Source organism: Lycorma delicatula, chromosome 7 (genome assembly GCF_047948215.1).
Source record: "Lycorma delicatula isolate Av1 chromosome 7, ASM4794821v1, whole genome shotgun sequence".
NCBI lineage: Eukaryota > Metazoa > Arthropoda > Insecta > Hemiptera > Fulgoridae > Lycorma > Lycorma delicatula.
Window position 1 is genome coordinate 78,647,042 of NC_134461.1, and position 23,331 is coordinate 78,670,372.

Here is a 23,331-nt window from a genome sequence, read left to right on the forward strand (position 1 = left end):
GTGCACAAGTGTATTGTATGAATTACATATTAAAATGTTTTATAAAAACATATTAAAATGTTTTCTATTTTGTATATTGCAGTGTTTTAGATTTTTTTTTGTATTTAGCATGCATCAGAAATTGAAACATTTAAGAAGTTTTTGAGTAAAATTAACTGTGTTTATTTTTATTTGTATAGAATATTTCACATTGGATGGTAAAGAGCTATTCAAGCAAATCATTAAAATATCTACAATTACCCTTCCTTCTCATGGATTAATTCAAAATATTTTCAGGAAATTGTCTAAAAAGTTTATTTTTAGAGTAAAACATTATGTATGATTAAAGAAAAACATTTTTTATTAACATTTTTTTTAACCTTTACAAATTATCAAAAATTTATTTTGTGAATTATTATGATCTGAAAAGTAATAAATTCTTTTAAAGTAATAAAAAGTACCTTTAATGATATGATGAAAATTAAAAAAAAAAAATTATTTTTTTTAAAATTAGTGATGGCTTCATGGATGATATGATATTTCATCTATAAAAAATCTGTGAATGTGGGTTAGGAACCCTTCTGCTTCTCATGGCAGAGGCAGGTTAAACTAATAATTTGTTCAATTTTATTTAGTTTCAACTGACAGTTAATACTCAAACCTTAAAATTCCTTGGCACTTATCTGTCAGGAAGTAATCCAATAACAAATCTGATACCGATACTACGTATAGTAATTATTAATAAAGACTCTTTTTTTTTAGGGCGTTTGGATGGGTTTACTAACAGGTGCTGGTTGTTTATCAAGAGTACTTGGCCCAATTTTTGTTAGTTATATTTATACAAAATTTGGTACATACTGGACTTTTGGAATCACGACAGCTATGATGATCATACCGATGGTATGGTTACAGTGTGTTATGGACCGCATTGTAATCGCTATTACTTGTGTATCACCAAATTTTGTAGATCTTAAATCCAGCTCTACTCAATGTCAGCAATCAAAATCAAATTGTGGGAATCTGCAGCATCATCAACAACAAAATGAAACTAATTTTGATGCAATTATTACACAATCTGATAACAAAAACTGTTCCAAAATTAATATTGAAGCTGAACTGGAATCGTGATATTAATTGATAAATTTATATATAGTATTTAAATTTAAATTTTCTTTTATTTGCCACTCATCTCACCTTCCCACTTAAAAAGAAAAAAATATTCAGTATTTATTTTATTTTTAAAATATTTATTTCCAGTGATATATGGAAATCATTAAAATTGTTATCATTTGCATCAAAAAATAATTAATTTAGAAATTTAAAAAATATATATATAAAATAAAATTAACGTTTTTATTTATTTCTTGATTTACATTATATATAAATAGTATTACTTAAGATAATTATAATGACATGTCAATATGTTAAACATTTTAATTAGTAAATATTATTCAAATATTCCACTTAAAACTGGTTCCAGTTACTAGATGTATGTATAATAGATAATTCTAAGTAGGATGTTTAATAAGATAAAACAGTGCAACGAAAACTCTTCTGACCTCTTGAAATAAATGAAGTTAAAAGAAATGCTCAAAATATTATTTATTGTATATCAAATGTACAGCATAAATTCTGAAGTACCCAAAAAATCTTTACTTCATAATTGGACTGTTGTATATTATCAAATAATACCGATAACCACTAATGGTAGTCGGGGTGGATTAAGAAATTCTTTTAGGCAAATTTAAATCAGATTTTTCTGTAAGCATTTACATGTAAGTTACACCACAATCTTTTATTATGCAAATTATGACATCTCTTAATAATAGTATAGCATCCAATAGTAATTTTAATTGACAAGCACTTGTCACTTGAATTTTGAACAGTGCAATTAAAAGTTATTTGAGTAATGAACTTGTGACTGAAATGGTGAAGGTTGAAAAAATGAATATCAAACCAGTATTAAGTGGGCTGGTTGTATGTGAAAGTTTTTGGTATATGTGTGTATTTATTAAATGTATTTGATATTCATTATCTGTTTTACATATTTTTAAGTATAAATAAAATATATATGAGTGAACACACTTTTGTAAAAGGATGATTCAGTCATTAATTTTATTATCATGATTGATATTTAATTGGTATTAAACTTGTTATTTGTAGAAAGACATAACTTCTTTCCTTAGTGGTGATAAAAATTAATTTTAATTAATGAAATGTATGATTTGTAACATATCTACTTCTTTTAAATGTTGACTAGTGTGTTTTCTTAATAATAAGGAGAATTACATTAAAAAAGTATGATTATTTTTAAAACATAAAAATCTAAAAATAGTCATTACTCACATAAATAAAAAATATATATAATAATAAAAAAAAGCTCTTGTGTACTTATGTACACACATAAAAAGTTATACTTCTTTGGCATGAATAAAAAAAGAATTTTTTTATGCATTCAAACAAATTTGAACTGAGTCAAATGATCGATAGACAACATTAAATACCATGAATAAATAACACTTAAATTAAATTAAATAGTATCTATTTTATACAGTTTTTTGTACTGTTTAAAAGGTATTGAAGTATTCGTTGTCGTATTAAACAAAGTTCTTCATAGAATATATTTTGATTAGTTTAGTTCCAATTCTTTAGATGACAATTGAATAGGCTTGAGGGTTACCAGCAACTTATCATATGAAAAATATGATACAAATAGTTTTATTTTATATAAGTGTACTTATCAAAAATTTTGTTTTTGGTAAATTTAAAATTATTTATGCAAAATCAAGAATCTAATGTGTACTATTTTCTGTCATTAAAAAATATAATTTTACTCATAAAAAATAATACTTATATAAATATAACCTCAAATCTAATAATAATATTTATTACGACTCAATATCTGTTATGTTTACAACTCGTGCTAATCATTTAATTGCATTGAACGACTGACTGAATTAGACACTACACGCATGTGCGTGCAAACTGATCCACTTGGGCTTACACAAATCTTCATGGTGTGTTACATTGGCGCGCACAACTTCTGTAACTTATACACTGAAAATACACTCTGATCAGTTTCTCCTAACGTTCCAAAAGAAGTATAACTTCAAAAAAAATTATTGCTTTTATAGTTTTAGTTTATAAAACTATAATTTCTTTATTTACCCTACTGTCTTTGTGGTAAATAATTTTTCTGTTAATACATTTAAAACGGTCAATAAATTCCTTTGTTTTCATATTTATAGTTTAATTGTATAAAAAACATTTACTTTATTATTTATTTGCAGTCATAAGTAATTTTAATGAATTAATTTTTGGTTGTTAGAGATCTGGGATTAAAAAGTGAACGTTTACCATACCTAATTTGTGTGTTACTTTGTCATCATTCTTACCACTTATCTTTAATATCTGTGATAAAACTGTAGATAATAAATTTCTGTAATGTTGTATAAAATGCAGAACAATGTTATTTTTTACTTGTTTGTCAATAAATGTATGTCTTACAGTCTGGAAAGAACATTATATTGTATTTGACATTTAAACTAAATATTATGAGTTAATTGAATGTAAAAATTATGATTGGTAATGCTGTTATTGATTTTTTTAGGGGGGAAGGGATTGTAATGTAAGTTAACAACAGGAAAAAATGTTAAAATTATTTTTTTTGTTAAATATTTTATTCCTGTTTTCATTTTCTATTGATTTCAGTTATTTTATTTATAACAGTATCCAAAAGTGTTGCTCAAAGAGTAGAGTTTATTATGTAAATATAACTCACCTTTGATGAGTTACTAATGTAATTATAACTCTTCTTTGTTTTATTACTTATATTTAGTCATAGATTTCATTTATTTTTAAATTTTTATAAAAATTAATATTTAAAAAATTTATTCTATTTGTTTCACTAATTAAAATTGTACAATTGAGGGCATTGCTGGAAGAAGATGGCATTACCTTTTATGTTTTTAAAACAAATAAATTTCTTAACAAAACTGTGCTTAGTATATTCATGAAAATATCTGTAATGATATAATATTGTGCTTAGCATTAAAACTGAAAAGCAGAAAAAATCACTTCTATGTACTTTCCCAAAAATCAGTTTTGGAAATTATAAGAAAATAGTTTATTGTTTTAGTAAAATTTAAATATTCTAGTGAACATTTTAATTTAAATAAGGTTTATTAAGACTGTAAAATAAATTTAAAGTAAGAGTAAATTTTCAGTGTAATCTCTGTTTACAGTTGCACATTTCCCCCAGTGATAAACCAGTTTCCTCATTCTGTCAATGAAGAATTCCATTGGTGTTTGCGTGATACTGGCTTCAACAAGTCTTTCACTTCATCTGTGAAGTGAAGTGGATGAATATCTTTAAGGTCTTCTCACTAAATTCAGAAAGAAGTGTAAATATTCATCAAATTTTTAGTGAATAAAGAAAGTGTGGAATGGGTGTGTGAGCTTCACAAGAGCCTTGGCGGTAGCACATATGCTCAGATTTTTGAGCACAATGCAGGTCTTCTTAAGTGCTTTAAAACATCTCTATGTACCATTGTCATCCCATTTGCATGTAAGCTGTTGCATACTTCTGTTTGCATCCCAAAATACTGTAAGAGAAGTTTTTGCAGAGGTTAGTAAACTGAATTTCCGGGATTGAGGTGAACTAAATTAGCAGTATTTCGTAATGGATCATAATAATACACGTAACGAGTAATTTTTTTCAGCTATTAAAAATACAATCACTGCATTTTGTTTTAAACACATTATTATAGCAAGCACATTTGGCTCCATGGCAAAAATTGAAGATAAAGAATAAAAGAATGGAATTCAATGAGATCTGGCATGTTTTTTGTAGAGAAATGTAACTTCAACATGGCAGCACACACCATTCTGCATGATGTTTCATTCTTTCATCACATATATCTGTGCATTACTTCTCAAGTGCCCCTTGTATATGTAGTTTTAATTTTAATGTCATTATTACTAATGCTTAATTTATTTGTGTCATTTAAGATATTTTTAAGTAAGTTCTAGTCATTTTAGTTTAAGATATCTTGTTTAAATTCCTGAATTTTCTTCTTTGTTTTTCTGATTTCTAATTCTTTGTTTTTATAAATACAAGAGGAGGAACATCGTCATGCTGAACTTCTTGAAACACTTGTGGTCAATAGTCTTCATTAAAAATATTTTAACATTAAACCTATTTAATATAGAGTTATGTGTCGAGGGGTCCAAGGTTACTTGTTGTCAGATTGGCTGAGTCCACCATCAATTTGTATGACCTTTCACATTCTTTACGGGTATATCTAATAATTGATTAAGTTGCTTGCCTCCATGGCATGAGTGGTAGCACCTCGGCCTTTCATTCGGAGGTCCTGGGTTCATGGCATGGAATTTTCACAAGCTACAAAAATTGTCATTCATCTCATCCTCCGAAATAAATACTTAACGGTGGTCCCGGAAGTTTAAAAAAAAAGATTAAGCAAATAATTCAGTAAGAGTTACCTGTAGTAATTGTTTAGCAAAGATATTTTCATTATTAGCAGCACAATCTGTACCTGTTGTTACATTTATTCACAATAATTTATCATTTTGTATTTATATTATTTCCATTCTGTTTATATTTTCTAGTTTTCCACTAGAAAAAAAATAGTAAAAACATTCTAAAGTGACAGATCACAATGTATTTAACAACAAAAAACATAATTATGAAACATTCAATTCTTGATGTTGAATGATAGCTACGTTATAAAAAAACCAATCTTTCACTTATTTGTTCATGTTATTTAAAAATCTTGGAGTATTTCATGAAATTTTGAATGTGTATTCTAAATCTAGAAAGTTAATTTTGGTAAAAGGCTTATATCAGGTTATATAGGTTTATATCCTCTGCTTCCAGTGATGACCTCAAAATATATTTATTTTTTTTCTCCAAAGTGTAATATAATAACTATTTTTTCTAATCCACTATAAAAGTTTACCATTCTTTGGTTTTTTTTTTTTTTTAGTAAAAGAAAAAGAAAATATTAAAATTTAAATTGCACATTTTATCTTATTCCCAAACATTTATCAGTATGTAACTTTTTACAGTTCCTATTAAGTGTTCTTTAAAAAAAAATAATGTGATTTTTTTCTGTATTGTGGATTATTGGAGTATTATAGTCAGTTTAATTTCTAATAGCAATTGTTATTTTAATAATCTGTTCAGTCTTAAGTGTATATGCTACAAAATTTCAAGTTGTCTTTTCAAGAACATGTTTTTATATATATTTTTTAAAAAAAATGTGTATAGAGCATACAAAAAAAAATTAAATAGATGTTACTAATTTATTATGTAGCTGTTGCTTGATACTGTATACAGCTGTACGACTGAATAAATTTTATATTTGTTATCTATATATTAAAGTAAATTTACCAATAGTGTATTAATTATTGTATCTAATAATCAGTTGTGTAAATAAAATTGGTAATTGACTTTTTGTAATTCAAGTTAATAATAATTATATGAATTATCATACTTAAACCCATAAACTGAATTTTTATTGTTTCATATTAAATGTTTTGAATCTGAAAATACAAATAAAAATCTGAAAAAATTAAAACCGTGCTAATTCAGATTACCATTTTGGTATTCCTTTAATTTTAAATCATATTAGTTTGCATTTAGTTTTGAAAAGTGACATCGTAGGAGAGGAAATAGTTCAGCATTTGTCATTTGTGATCCTTGCTTCTCCTAGAATTTACGTAAAACTAAGATTTACAGAGGGTGGATATAAATAGAATCATTGTTTGAACACAGAGTATCTAAATTTGAATGATTTAGATTAGTAGCATCTTCTTATATTAAGTGTTATGAAACATTAAGGAAATTATAGTGATGGAAATTTTTCCAATACTTGAGACTGTTTTTGATCTTATAATAATAACTAATTTTCAAATTCTGTGTCTTGAGACATAGAATAACTTATGTACTATAAATGAATTAAATTCAATCAATTTATTGAATTTAAAATTGTATAATAGAAGAGATAAATGGTCTCTCTATTTTAATGCAGATTAAATAAAACAATTTTACTTTTATACCTTAAATTTCATATTTTAAAAATTATCACACAAATCTTCAGTAATTAACTTTCAAAATAATAGCAATTTCCACATTACTTTTTTTCATAAGAATTTTTTTAAGGGTATTTTTCTACATTATACAGGCTCTCCTGCATGATATAAATCAGTTTATAATACTTTTTTAGTATTGATTGCAGGAAGAAAACTAGAAAGAGGAAAGGATTTGAGTGTATTAAAACAAGTAGTTAGTTAAAATTATAGGATGTTATCTTATATTGATTAAAAATTGAAATTAATAAATTAATTGAAAAGTGTAATTTAGTGAAGTTTATAAATGTAATCAAAACTCAATTTCAGACTTTTTTTTCGGTGGTTTTACATATTATTGATTCACTCACTGCAGCTGTTCAGGAAAGCAACGATACTAATCTTAAACTGGAAGTATTAAAAGATGTGAAGACCTTGCTTGAAACTTCTGACCTCAGTCTTTGGTCAAGGATCTTTAGTTACAGATTTAACTGTTACCTTCAAACTTCAGATTTGTGTATTATCAAAACATTAAATATAATCTAGTCTTTTTACATTTTGTTCTAGAGTGACTTTTCCAAGATTGTTATTATCATTCTTTAGTTTTATCAGTTTTTGAACAAGAACCTATTGTGTAAAAGACAGAGATGCTCCCACTCTGCTATGGAAACTCGTCTTAATTTTTACTTTAATACAATTCACTTTATTATGACTGTGAAAGAGGTAAAACACCAGTACATGAACTTACTTTTTCTGAAATTAATGTTAGTTGGTATTGTCACTCTGTTTAATGAATAGAACTGAAGGTGTCACTTGTAGGCTGAATATTCACTCTTATCAGGATTATCTTAACCAATACCTAACCAGTTTGTTAGGTATTGTAAAAAAGACTAAAAAGAAAATTGAAAACAGACTGTTTTCTGTGAGCAGTACTGTTTTTTCAACTTCTAACTGTAGGTAGGGAATTTCTGACCTAGAATGAATGTTATCTTGATAATGGATATGTCTTTTTCAGGAGTGGCGTGCACCTGATGTTAGGTAACTTATAATCTTACAGTTTTTTGCCCTGCAGACAAACAAATCTTGAATCTTTTTTAAAAGAGGGGGTTTAATTAAAAGACATACATTGTTAAATAAAATAAATAATTTATAGCAAAGCATTTTACTACTTTTATGTTCTCATCTTTGATAACTGTTGTCACTTCATAAGATTAGTTGTGTACTTAAAAAAAAAAATATTTTAATTATTAACTTTAAAATTTAGGGAAAGACATATTATGATTGGAAGATGCATTTTACTATAGGAATCAAAATTCTATTAAGCGAGTTATTATTAAAAAAGAATAATTTTAAAATTAAGTCATAGTTTTTCAAGTAACTCAAATACAGTACTACTTGCCTACAAATTATATGTTAAGATTTCAGCGTGTTGAACCAGAGAGGTTTGACCTCTCAGTTCAAACTGCTAAAATTATTCTTTATTTTTTATTTCATTATTTCTTCAGTGGATAAATAATGGTATACAGTATTAATACAGTAGTATGGTATAGAGTTTTAATATATTTCTTAAATTTGATGCTTTACAATACTGTAAACATAAGATATTTTTTTTTTGAGGTGATGAAATTCAAAAAATATATATCAATTCTTTAGGACCAATTTATAAATTGAAAATGACATATATTGATAAAACGCTAGAAAGAAGCAGTGTTCCAACATTTCACCTGCTTTTACATTATAAAATTTGTAATAAATATTTCACCTACATTTGTTTTATATAAAAATTAGTTAAAAGAAAGTAGGGTCCAGAAATAAAATAAAATATTATTTAAAAATATTATAATTATATCTACTAACACAATTTACATATATTGTTTACATTTATATTAATTAATATCTTAGAGTAAATACACACATATAATTATCTAAATTAAAAGGGTATGTTTTGTCTCAGCATTAAGTTGTAGGGTTGGCAAAAAAAAATTATAAATTTTTAAACATTTGTTCATTAAAAATTGTCTAATTTAAAAAAAGGAAATTAATTTTGTACGAAATATATATGATTTTAGACAAATATATTAATTTTCTTACACTTTCTTCACTTAAGTGATTAAATTATGGTTCTATTATTTATAAAAATGATATATTCAACCTGAAATATGTATTACAACTTGTGGTTTAGGAATCACTAAAATTTAAAATCTTTTATTAAAGGTTTTCCTGTAACATTTTAAACAGTTAGTAAGAAAACTTTTCATGTTTTTCCCTAAAATTATTCTGTTTTAATTTATAAAGTTACACATACTGGGTTAACTGTTTATAATTTCATGAAAGCAGTTGTGTTTATATTACTGGATAGTTTCACTATTTGTTGTGTTGAATAGAAAACTGCTAACTGTTATCTTTGGTTTCCATTAATTTGACATAGCTATTAGAACTTGAATTCAAAATTGAACTTAAGATCTGGAAATATAAAGATTTGTTGATATAGATTAATTTTCTAGATTAATTTAAGATTAATTTCTCTACTGAACCATTGAACATAGAAATGCAAAACAAGTTTTTTTTATTTTTTGTAAATTACTTGTTTAATATCAAATTCTTCTCACAAACAGTACCATATATTTTATAATTTTTATTGACAACAAAATTTATGGAATTAAATTTTTTTAACTTCATAAATTTACTCTTAAACCGTATTTATTGATAAATAGAGCAAACAAAATTATTCAGTCATATCTTCTTATTGTAATTCACATAGCTCTGAATAGCCAAATTAATTTGCACGACCAGTTCATTTTGCAAATTAATAAATTTAAAAATACAATGTACTGTATTTTTTAAGGTGTAAAGGATAAATAAATGTTACAAGTAAGAATAATACTTAAGAAATATTTTACCAACAAATCCATTAGTAATGAGGAATAATTTGAAAGGATAAATTGACATTAGAGATTTTCATCTAAGATTACAGATAAAATAATTATCAGTGTTGTCAAAACCAGAAAAAATTTGCATTTGAACACTTCCTTAGAGTAAATTTATGCTTGAATAATTTTATCTGTCAACAACTAATAGGAGATTGGAATTTATCGTAAATTATATATTACACCTAAATAATTTAGGCAATAAATTTATTATTTATTTATTATATGGTTTTAGGTAGATAATAATATGCACTACTGCAGTAATTACAGGTTAGTATTTACTGTTAATTGGACATCTAATTTAAGTTCATCTATTTAATATTAGATGCTAATATTAATTGAAAATGGTTAAAAGTAAAAATATTTTATTATTTATTCATATTGGTAACAATGAACCGATGCTTAATTATAGTTAAAACCTACCTTTTTATGAGGGGACTTAAAACCCAGAAACTTAAAGATGAAAAGCATAGATGACCATTGATATTAAAAAAATTATTAAAGAATGTTATGAAACATTAACAAAAATATAGTGGTTGAAATTTTTCCAATACTTGAGACTGTTTTTGATCTTATAATAATAACTAATTTTAGACATAGAATAACTTATGTACTATAAATGAATTAAATTCAATCCATTTATTGAATTTAAAATTGTAATAGAAGAGATAAATGGTCTTTATTTGAATGCAGATTAAATAAAACAATTTTACTTTTACACCTTAAATTTCCTATTTTAAAAATTATCACACAAATCTTCAGTAATTAACTTTCAAAATAATAGCAATTTCCACATTACTCTTTTTTCATAAGAATTTTGTTAAGGGTATTTTTCAAAAAGACAATTTTTTTGTTAGTTTATCATTAATTTTTTTTTAATACAAATGAATAGATAATAGATACATCCATCCAGTGGTTTGATTTATTATTTTTTTTTTTTTATTTAGAAAAAGTATATATTTTTTAACAAACATAAAAAATAAAGCAATTATCTGGATTAATCTATAACATTTGAAATGATATTGATATTGTTTAATTTTTTACATATGTGACTTTTTACATTCCAAGGCTATATAATGCCTTTCATGGTGAAAATAACCTTTTATTAAACTAAAATTATCAGTCAGTTATAGAAAAAAAATCAGGTGTGTATATTTTCACATATACTACATTTTTATCTTTTATCTCCTTTTTTTAGTAACTAAAAGAAGTATTTTAATTATTTTTAATTTTATATTTTTGATAAGATTACTTGCAAATAGATATCATCCTTTTTTTAAGTTAATAATACAGTACAGTTTATCTGAGCTCAATTAATCAAAATCAGAGTTATCCAAAATTAAAAATAATAAGTTTCTATCTGCTGCTATTGCAGAAACTTATATTGCTAAGCTTTCAGATGCAAGCAATCACACTGAATAAATACATAATCTTTTTAATAACATTCATCAAGTCTTTATGTAACAGCAATTTACTTTCTTTTTGGCAAACTGGCATGTATGTTGCTTCTTAATTTTTATAATAGTCATTTTACAAATCTTAGCATCTTAATTTTTTCATTTATTGTATGCAGAAATGTGTTGAAAAAATCTTTTTTTCATTTAACTTTTATCAACTAAGAATAAATACAACCATTTCTTGCTAAAGATTATATACATTTGTAAATAATAATTGTTTTTATGTAACATTAATACATAAGCATGCTTTTTAATCAAATTTTCATTTTATTGCTGAAAACAAAGTGAGCTTGATTATCCAAAATTTCTGATATTCACTATCAGTCTGCCTAAAGCAGTTTGAATAATTAACTTTGTATAGATATCCATGTAATAAACAAGAGTTAACGTAACCACATCATCTAGATAATTCAGATTGTACTGTATTAGAAAATTCATTGCCACATTTAAAAAAATTAGCGTAAAACAATTTATTTATTTATTTATTTATTTATTTCCTTTATATAAAACCTCTGTCTACATATTCTAATACCATATCTTTTACTATCTGTCGATACCTGGGTGATAAACATTCTTTTGCAAAATCAAGGTATTCTTTCGTTTTGAAAGTATTTTCATTAACTGCATCTAAATTATATATGGTATTATCGATTGCAGTAGAGTCAGCTGTTACTGCGGGTAGAAGAAGTAATACCATTAGAAAACTAAATAATGCATGTGCCTCAATATCATCTAATAAATCTTTTAAACTAATAACTGGTGCATTTGATGCTTGCTCTGATATCGTTTTTGATAATTCTTCATGATATATTTCTATTAAATTATCATAATAATTTCTTGATAAACCTTTTTCAGTGCTTGTATAAATAAATAAAAGGATATCTGTTACTGGTGAAGCGTATCTAGTAACTTGTAAATCAACAAATTTTACATCTTCAACATTATTATCTTTGTTATACTTAAATAACATATTATTAACCCAAAAATCACCATGACAAATAACAGCAAGTGGTTCTTTTGGCATTATTAATGATACCATTCTTTGGAATACTTGACCCTGTAACATTTGTAATTTGTGGATAGCATCATCTAACACTATGTCACCCGGACCACACCAGTGTTTTAATGTCGATATTGCCATTTTTAATGAATTTTCTAAAGACGCACCAAATATCGGTATTGCTTCTGGTACAAATATCAATTCATTAATACTAGATCTCATTTTATCAAAACCAGTTTTATCTTTATGTTTCATAATATATGATGCTGCATGAAACCTTGCCAGTGCCTGTAAAGATAAGAACATGTCATATTAATACATAAATTTAAATTCCATCATTCTGTACAACAAAAAAAAATTTGCAGAGACTTATTTTTTAAACACTATTTTTATTTTTCATTTACTTATTTACAATCTAAAATCATGATGTATTCATCAGATAAACATAACAACAGCCAAATAATTAATTTTTTTGCCACTTCGTGGGTATTTATGTGTATATATAAAACAAGAACAATTTAAAATAAAATTAAAATAACAATTTCATGATATTGTAATTATAGAATTCAGTACTAACTGAAGATGCAGGATACTATGAAAATCAATTCTTGTTAATTAATATAAGTTGAAATATGACTAATTACTGTGTTTTGGTAGTTTATATTTCATATAATATTAAATTTATTAATGCAATTTTAATATTAAAAAAAATATATATATATTAACTTAGCAAGACAAAAGTATAAAAACCGTTTACCACCAAGAGTACAGAACTTAATAATGCTTCTTATCTTATGCTTATTATTTTTTAATAGCGCCTTCGAGGTTTTCCCTCATCATCAGTTAAACTTTTCTTTTTTTCCCAAATTATACATTAAAATTATAACATAAAAATATGTAGTCAAAATGTTAAAAAATTAAAAATTTTTTATTATGTGGCTAGCCACACATACAGTATTGTACTAAATGAATATTTAAAAAAATAATATATATTATCAAAAAATATATATATATTTATATATATATATATATTTTTTTTTTGTCTTCAGTCATTTGACTGGTTTGATACAGCTCTCCAAGATTTCCTATCTAGTACCAGTCGTTTCATTTCAGTATACCCCCCTATGTCCTACATCCCTAACAATTTGTTTTACATATTCCAAACGTTGCCTGCCTGCTCAGTTTTTCCCATCTACCTGTCCCTACAATATCAAACCGACTATTCCAGGATGCTTATAAATCTGTCTCTTCTTTTAGCCATATTTTTCCAAATGCTTCTTTCTTCTTCAATTTGCCTCAACACTTCTTCATTTGTCACTTTATCCAGCCATCTGATTTTTAACATTCTCCTATAACACCACATTTCAATCTTTTATAGTCCTTTCTTGTCAGGTACTCCGATCATCTTAAGTTTCACTTCCATATAAAGCTACACTTCAAACATGTTTCCTGATGATTAAATTAATTTTTGATGTAAGCAAATTATATTTCTGACTGAAAACTCATTTCGCCTGTGCTATTCTGCATTTTATATCGTTCCTGTTTTGTCCATCTTTAGTAATTCTACTTCCTAAATAACAAAATTCTTCTACCTCCATAGTCTTTTCTCATCCTATTTTTATATTCAGTGGTCTATTTATTTTATTTCTACTACATTTCATTACTGTCATTTTGTTCTTGTTTATTTTCATGTTGTAATTCTTGCATAGGCCTCATCCATGCCATTCATTGTTTCTTCTAAATCTTTTTTACTCTCAGCTAGAATTACTACATCATCAGCAAAATTGTAACATCATTAACGACTAGTTCTATGTAAAGATTAAAATGTAATGGTGATAGGGAACATCCTTGCCAGACTTGTTTTTACTGCTTCTTTCTGATGCTCTTCAATTATTTATTATTGTTGCTGTTTGGTACCTGTAAATGTTAGTAATTGTTCTTCTGTCTGTATATTTGAACTCTTAAATGTTTTAAAAAGCTTAACATTTTATTCCAGTCTATGTTATCAAATGTCTTTTCTAAGTCTATAAATTATACTGTGTTATAAATGTATTTGTGCTGGAACACCGTTCCGGTACTGCTTTTTTGAGAGAAATAAAAAATGTCCTTTCACATAAAATTTGTCTTTAACTTAAAATTAGGTCTAATTTTCATTTTAATATTAAGTTAATCATCTTTCAGCATGTTTTTCTCATGGGCTGATTAACTCCAACAAATCTGTTACAGTTCCCTCAAAAGGTTTCATTTGTCCTGGATTGAGGGGATTACAATGATGCTGCAGCAACCTGTCCAAGGCTTCTAATGCTGTGACCCATGCTGCACTAATTGAAATAATGGTGAAATATGAATTTATCAAGAAAATGTGGCTACATTTCTTAGTAGTTATGTTAGCTACAGAATTAGTTTGTTATGGTTTATAATCTTCATTAACATCATTTGGTCTGTTCCTGGCATTCCTCATAGTAATAACCTTGGCTCTCTTCTCTTTTCTATTTTAATTAAAGAAAATAGGTAAATATATCATTATGCTTTTCACTTGTCAGTTTAATATTGCCATCTTCTTTACAATAGCTGTAGTGTAAAATTGAATCAAACACTAGCTTTTAGGGATCTTGGGATAAACTTTGACTGCAACAGGAATTTACATCTCATGTAATTATGTTCTTAACAGTTAAAATTAGATGTTAATTTCCCTTTTAGAACTTACTTCACTCCTGATTCTGTATTAGAATCTGATTTGCTTACATATTGAGCACGGAACCCTACTCTGGAGTCCTTACTACCAGAAAAAGTGCAAAACAAAGTTCTGAGAATTTTATATTTTATGAATTTTAATGGGCTCTTGCTTTGATTTTAAATACATTGACTTAAGAGGTATTTTTAGGTAAAAAAATCCCTAACAACTTGTAGAATTGGTTAACTATTTTACTCTGAAACTTGCTGAACAACAATGTAAGCTATATAGCTTAATCTATAGCTATAGTAGCTTTAAGTAACTTGGGTGTACGTGGCTGCAGTTCCTCCAGACTGGTTTTAATCTTTTCCTCCCTTCAGATTCATAAATTTTACATAAGTTAATAAAGGCTGCAAAAGCAGATGCTCTGTGGAGATATCTAGTGGGGATGGGCAAGGTAAGGCATAGAGGAAAATCAAGAATGTTTTGACTACAGGATATGACCATTGACTTCTGGATGAGGATCTGGAGATAGACAGCAGTTAGAAGAGATGACTGGACATAAATTATCAAGGAATCACAATGGACTGTAGTACTAAAAAAGAAGAAGATATCGATGTGCTTACTGATAAGTTATTTTACAATGTAAATAAATTTCTTTTGTTGTTGAAAATTAAAAATTTAGTTAAAAGTCAAAATGACTTCAACAATTTTTTTTATTTTGCCTTTAGAAAATGAGTATTATTTGGAATAATTATCAATTCTTTATTAATAAAAGATTGATGTAGAAATTCAGGAGTGCATTTATAAAACAGAATGTGTAATTGAAGTGTTTCTATATCAAATGTGTATAGTGCTTCTGTACCTCACTGCTAACTCAGATTTTCTAGTAAACCAATACAAATGCACTGCCTTGTAACTTGTTTTAGTTTAACTGGCTGCAGAATAGTTTTTTGAGTTGATACATTACACTACAGTTAAAAATCTCAATAGAAAGTTTTGTAGTGTATTAAATAAAGCAACAGAAAATATTGATCAACTATCTTGATTTCATTTTAAGAAAAAAGTCAAACAAAATAATGAAATGACAAAAAAAGATTTTTTAACAGAGATCTAGTTAATTTTATAAGATTATGTATTTAAGAGAACTTAAAAAAATTAATAATAAGTAAACAAGAGAATAATTTTTGCTCTTTAATTACAGCCTATGAAAATGTGTGCTGCTCACTAACATGTTAATAGTTAATTGTTTGGCTAAGTCATTAATCTTTTGTCGTTTAATGCTAGTCAGTTTGACAGTGTATTTATTTCACTGAAATTGTGCATTTTGTTTTCTGTTGATGTTTTCTATTATTATTATTATTATTATTATTATTATTACTAAGTGTACTTTTAATTTTAATATTTATTCAAATGAATGATACAGATCATTACCATCTCATTCTTACTATAGAGCATAAAGTACTGATAAAGAAGTACCAGTGAAATATGTGCTATGAAACAATTATTTAGGTGGTAAAAACAGAGTAAATGATTGGCAATATGAAGTACATTAATATTATTAAACAATTTTAATTTAATTTTTTTTTATTAAATCAATAAAGTAAATTTGATTTACTGTAATCTGTTATTATAATGAACACAAATATTTTATAAGTTTTATGAAAATTTATATACCTGAAGAGCAACTGTACAGTGATCAAAATCAAGACCTTTTCGTCTATCAGCCATCATAAAACCATCTTCACGAAGATCCTGAAGAACAATGACTTGGTTTGAAGCAAAGTAACAGTTTGGGAATGGTAATAATCTTGTGTCATTACAACAAGCTCTTAATGCAGGTATTACTGTATCATAAGCAGCAGCTTCATTTACAAATGCTGGATCACAGCGGAATGCCTGACGTCTTGCAAGACTAGCAGGTTGACGTTTTACCATTACAACTTTTTTGAATGCATTTCCTATAACAAATTTAAGAGAAGAATAGATTAAACAAAAAAGATTTAAGAATGAATTTTTCTCTATAATTCTTAAGAGCTTCAATGCTATTTTTGATGCATGAAATTAAAAACATTCTAACATAAAAAACAAATTAAAAATACAAGCTTGCAATAAACAAATAATTTATAACAAAAAAAATCAAACTATTACCTCAGAAATGATAATGAACAACATGCTATTAGACAAAGTAAACTCTGTAAATGCAAAAATAAATTACATGGGGCAATCAAAATTCAGCTGAAAGGACTGAAGAAATTAAAACACTCCACAGTGACATGTGTCAATCACTTTTCGGAAATAGATCATGAGTAAAGTAGCTAAAAAATTATTAATTTAAGTCTACAAAGAAATTACATTGTAACATATTAGAATATAAAGAAAATGTACAAAAAACATAATTAGTACTCCTTTATTAAATGGATAGGCACAGTTAAAATTCATTATAGTTTTAATAAGACGCTAAAAAAAAAATGCCTTCAAAATTTGAGAAAACTGCCTTTGATAATTTCAACTAGAAGCACAAATCAGTAGTGGTAGAGAGTTGGGTCATTCAACGTAATTTAACCTGTTTATAATTTTCAAATAATGCAAAGATATTCTAATGCCATAAAATGGCAGGTGAACGTAAGTTAATGAAGAGGGTTTGTAAGTTGTAAATTCAGTTGTTAAAGATATAAGTAAACAGTTTTCAGTTCCTTGTTATTAAATGTACTTAATATAAGAAGATTGTTCATAATGTTAGTTAACAAAGGTATGCTTAATATTCTGCTAAATAAAGTAAAGTGAGATTATAATGTTTATCTCATTACTTACTATTTGTGTAATACCATATATATTAGTGTTTGACAGGTTTTGGTATCTCACAGAAGGCTAAAAAAAAAACTATCAGACACTAATTTTATGTACTACAACAATGAATACAAATGGGATAAGAGACTTACAATTTTTTTAATAAGTTAAAGACACTATCAGTGGTGCTTACAACTGATGATGGCAAATGAAATTCATAATAGTTTGTTGAAAACATTTATTTAAGAATATTAACAAACATTTAGCAGGTGCTTAGCTTTAACATTATTTTAAAGGCCTAATTCATGTTTTGTGTGTTTGTAAACCTTTTTTTTTTTTAGTGAGGGAAGGTAATCCTGAATGGTTAACAATTAGGGATCAATTTTCTTGAAAATAAGATAATTTTTGCAGTGGTTATGTCCAGTTAGTGAAAATTGCTCAGAAATGATTTGAGTTTCGATAAAACAAGAACTTATTTTAATACAATTTTTTTTTACATCATGTCATAACTTTCAAAGTCGCTCTTGAGGGTATTTTTAGTAACTAGTGACGTGGGGTGAACAAACAGATGAACACTAGAGAAATTCTGACAACTTATTTTCACAAAATCATTTTTTAAAAACTAATTTATTATTAAAATGAAAAGGGAAATACCTTTAGTTTTTGTACATTTCAACAGCGCTAAGAAGAAAAACTATAAAGTTATGAAGAGCGTATCCTGATAAGACGATATCATTCAGTTATCTTTAGCAGTTCATTTTGTTTTCACAATTCACTGATGCCCATTTAAAAGGAATGGAAGCATTTGCTCATTTTAATGATCGTGTATGGTAAGTTATGTTCAAGCAAATAAATCAAATAAACTATTACCGAATACTTGATAATGATCACACAAGCGAACTGCCAGAGCTGTTTATGGAAAGTGTACATGCAAAAAAAAATAAGACACACTGATGGAAAAAATAACTCTATAACATAGTTCTCAAAAACCACAACTACTGACATAAGCGTTTGCATATTAGCGCACTCCAACCCTGAAGCACTCTGCCTCACGTGAACTAATTTGGTACTGTCCATTGGTTTATTTCCATGATGGTTATAGTGATTTTTTTCTTTTTCTTGTTTAGCCTCTAGGAATTACCATTCAGGTATTACTTCAGATGACATGTATGAATGTAAATGAAGTGTAGTCTTGTACAGTCTCAGTTCAACCATTAATGAGATGTGTAGGTAATTGAAACCCAACCACCAAGAACACTGGTATCCATGATTTAGTATTCAAATCCGTATAACTAACTGCCTCTACTAGGACTTGAATGCTTGAACTCATCACTTCCAAGTCAACTGATTTGAGAAGATGTGTTCACCACTAGATCAACCTGGTGGGTGGTTTATAGTGATTTTTTTTTCTAACCTCTTGGTCCACCGTTAGATATTGCTTCAGAGGATGAGATGAATGATTTGCAGCGTGTGTGAACATGCCATGCCTGACCGGCACCTTCGGATGAAACGACGAGACGTTACCACTCGCGCCACAGAGGCCGGCGATTATACTGATTTAAAGATAAAAATATTTACTCAGACCAACCCCAATTTTACAATAAAACTTTTTTAATGACATTAAAAACTGATTTGCCTATTGTCACAAAAGTTTATATTTTTAAATAATATTTTATCTAGTCAATATAGTTTTTATAAACAAAGGATCAAGTAACTGTATCATTAGAATTATAACACTGCATAAAAATTATCATCAATACATATCCATCCTTTTTGTGGTAAAAATGTGGAAAAAATTTTGACTCCCAAGTGAGTTTGTCATATTTTAACAAGCTAATAAATATATTACCAAAAAAACAGAAAACAAAGTTAAACAGATGTATAAAATTAAAGTGCGACTGATAAAACTTAGTTAAAATAATTAGTTACTACTTACATTACTGTGATAATAGTATAACTTTTGTCACCCGTAATTTATTTTTTCATTTAATCTCCGTCTTATCCAAACTGCTTAGTTTCAAAAAATATGATCTGATGCACGTAATTTTCGTACATAAAATTGATTTACGATAACTAGTATTAAATTAACGCCACCCTCCGTGGCGTGAGTGGTGCGTCTCGACCTTTCATCCGGAGGTTCCGGGTTCGAATCCCGGTGAGGCATGTCATTTTCACACACGCTCAAATCATTCATCTCATAGTATGAAGATATACTTAGCAATGGTCTCAGAGATTAAAAAAAGAAAAAAAAAGTTAAATTAATGTAATATGTATTACTTCGGTTAACATAATATTTTTCGTTTAATGTTATTACGCTTTATTTAGACTTTAAAATAGTAGCGCACCTATAATAAAATCTGCGGAACTAAATAAATTTTGTGTTTCTAGGCTAGGCTCGGCGGTTCGACTGATACGACTTGCAAAGTATGTCTAACGGTGAGACGCACTTCGGAAGTAAAAGAGGTAATTTTAATTTTATTTCAAATTAAACTTTTAAAGTCTCAATTTATTACTTATATGAATTAGTTTATGTTTGTGTTCTTCCCCATTTTTTTATAGTGCTTATGCAGATTGCTATCGTTCGACAGATGTTTTCCCTCCTAGTTTTAAGACTATTTTAAAATTTGTGGTTAAAAGTAAACTGTTTTAGGGTAGGCTTGATTATTCTTTGTTGAATTTAAACCGTGAATTTCAAATACACACAGCAGTATCATTGTTCATAATTACATTCAGCAAAATGTACATTGTTCATTGGCGTTGTGTTCATGCGAATAATGCTACCAGCCGTAAAATGATGTTACCTGCTCGACAATCTGTAAAGCTGCAATGAAAATAAATTGAGCTTTGCTTTAAATAGGCAACAATTTCATTGTTAATCTCGAAAAAGCAGTCTATTTATAACTAAGTAATGTTGTAAAATACTTAGAAAATTTATTTATTTGTTGCTATTATTAATTACCCAAGCCATACAACTCACCAGTTACATAAATTTACCATAATTGAATCACCTAGACGTTTTATTTTAACGTTAGTAATAAGTTTGTCACCAGTGGGTATTACTTAAGTAACAACTTATAATAATTTTGCTCGGATCATAATTTAACAACAAAATCAGATATATAAAATTATGAGTTAGTGTTAATCAAATACCTTTTTTGTAAATTTTAATATTTCTATTACAGGTACTAATATTTTATTTTTTAGTCGATAATTAACGTTTGTTTGATTTTATTTTGTTACTAATTACTGTAAAAATATAAAAATACAGGTAGTATGGTGGTTATAATATCCATTGCTTTATTTACAATTTTTTCATAAACCACAAATCTTTTCAAAGAAGTACAGGAAGTGGAAAATAAAATTGTCCTTTCATGCAAATTATTCATACAGCATACCACTAGGTTACAAGACAAGTAATTCATATTGCATAGAATAGTGTGGATTATTTTATACTGAAAGGGAGGCTTTACATTCTTACTTCATGGTTGCATCATCTCATAACTAACTGAACTGTTTGAAATTTTTATAGTGTTGTAATTTTATATAAATGTATAAAATTAATAATTACTGTATTTAATTTTATTGATTGGTAATATTGAAATATGCTCTAATACTTTGTAAGGGATCCATTATCTTTTTCATTGTCACATTTTTCAATGCTTATTGAACACTTTAGTCTACCTTGCCCCTCTGCATGTTTTAATAAATACCTGAAATTCACTTTTATACTGTACCCTTGTGTGGATTTTATTTTTTAGTATATCTTTGTATAGAAAGTGGCAATAATATGCCTTTATCATGATAGGTGAACTTCATAATACCATCCTTCTTTCTTTTTCCTGTTTAGCCTCTGGTAATTACCTTTCAGATTACTTAAGAGGATGAATGAGGATGATGTGTATGAGTGTAAATGAAGTGTAGTCTTGCACAGTCTTAGTTCGACCATTCCTTAGAAGTGTGGTTAATTGAAACCCAACCACCAAAGAACACCAGATCCACAATTAAGTATTCAAATCCGAGAAAAAATAAGTGCCTTTACTAGGACTTGAATGACACTGGAACTCTCGACTTCCAAATCAGCTGATTTGGGTAGACGCGTTCACAACTAGAATAAGCCGGTGGGTTTCATAATACCATCCTGGGTAAATCTAAACAAACTGAATAACTTGAAAATTGCTGTAAAGATTTACTTTACTATTTAAAATAGCATTACTATTGGAATTTTTTTAATGATATTTTTGTTATTATAAAGTACAATAAAACAGTTTTCCTATATGAGAAAGAGTGAACAGATTTGACGATCAAAATAAATTGAAAAACAGAAAAAAGCTTAACAGAAAAGTAATTTTTTATTTATTTCAAAAGCTTTACAGAAAGAGGGCCTATTTACGTCTAAAATTAGATGCTATTTTGATTGTTAATTGATAATCATTAGTAAACTGCAGAAGAATTGTTGTGTATATAAAACAATTAATAAAAAATAAATATAAAAATGATAGTAAAGAGAAAAATTAATATCTATTATCAATAGATGATAATTACAAAACTCCACAAATGATTACATCTACTAGTAAGAAATATCATTTATAGATAGATTTAGGTAGATTATGCACTTAGCTTAAAAAAAAGTCTAAACTATGAAATCTTCAACTCAGTTTGGCCACTGCAAACTTAATGCATATTCATTATTTGGAGTTTAATAATAATAAAAAATTATTTTAATAAATATTAAGGTAGCATGAATTTTATATCAATCATGCCCTCTTATGAGCAGAATTTAAGAGAAGGTCTAACATTCTCGATAGAAAAATTACACAAAATATTTTTAATGTATTTAAAATTCTAGAAGGTTATTTCTAGTTATAATTCTAGAAGGTACATTCATTAAGTTTGTACAATTTTTTTTTTATTTCAAATAATTACTGCTTACTTTGTCTGAGAAGGTTTAATTTATTTTAAATATTTTTTAATTTTGTTAAAGAATGTATTTTAGTTTACATTTAACGAACTGTGTATACTATTTTCATCAAAATTCTTTTTTAAAAATAAAATGTCTGAGATATTTCATTTTTCAGTAGAGATTTTTTTTGTAAGAATAAAAGATTGAATGGTAAATATACAATAGCGTGCAAATTAATCTGAACACAAATATCCTACCCTACTAAATGGTATTTGTGTGTCTATGTGTGCATCCCCTTTAGCTTAGCACTGGAATGTACTATCACTGGCAGAAAATCCCAATTCGTTAGTACATGTCTCGTGGTGGTCAGGTGTGTACCCGTTATATTATTATATATCGATATACCATATATACGAGTATATTATGTATGCGAAATATATATCAACGTTTTGGGAAAATTTAGTACTTTTTAACCAGATCCAAATTTTCAGACGAAAATCGCAAATATCACGTAA

General features: G+C 26.9%; 2 protein-coding genes and 1 long non-coding RNA gene across 9 annotated transcripts in view; 2 read left to right on the plus strand and 1 right to left on the minus strand.

The window, feature by feature from the left end:
• Cln7 (CLN7/MFS domain-containing 8) overlaps positions 1-6,896 on the plus strand; it is a 129,586-nt gene extending 122,690 nt beyond the window's left edge. Inside the window, exon 10 of one of the 2 annotated variants that reach the window (XM_075370195.1) lies at positions 742-6,896. In XM_075370195.1, coding sequence (XP_075226310.1) covers positions 742-1,107 — 366 coding nt within the window. In that variant the 3' untranslated portion in view covers positions 1,108-6,896. The remainder of the gene's footprint in view (positions 1-741) is intronic. The other variant, XM_075370193.1, reaches the window with a different exon arrangement.
• A 1,996-nt stretch (positions 6,897-8,892) lies between these two features.
• Positions 8,893-23,331, minus strand: part of LOC142328467 (uncharacterized) — a 266,368-nt gene continuing 251,929 nt past the window's right edge. For all 6 annotated transcript variants that reach the window (XM_075372271.1, XM_075372275.1, XM_075372270.1 and 3 more), the window contains exons 3-4: positions 16,804-17,087; positions 8,893-12,740 (exon numbers count right to left, since the gene is read on the minus strand). In XM_075372271.1, the coding sequence (XP_075228386.1) occupies positions 11,952-12,740; positions 16,804-17,087 (1,073 nt within the window). In that variant the 3' untranslated portion in view covers positions 8,893-11,951. The remainder of the gene's footprint in view (positions 12,741-16,803; positions 17,088-23,331) is intronic.
• The window catches only part of LOC142328469 (uncharacterized), a 283,425-nt gene continuing 280,396 nt past the window's right edge, over positions 20,303-23,331 (plus strand). The window contains exon 1 of the long non-coding RNA XR_012757279.1: positions 20,303-20,379. This is a non-coding gene — a long non-coding RNA (uncharacterized LOC142328469). The remainder of the gene's footprint in view (positions 20,380-23,331) is intronic.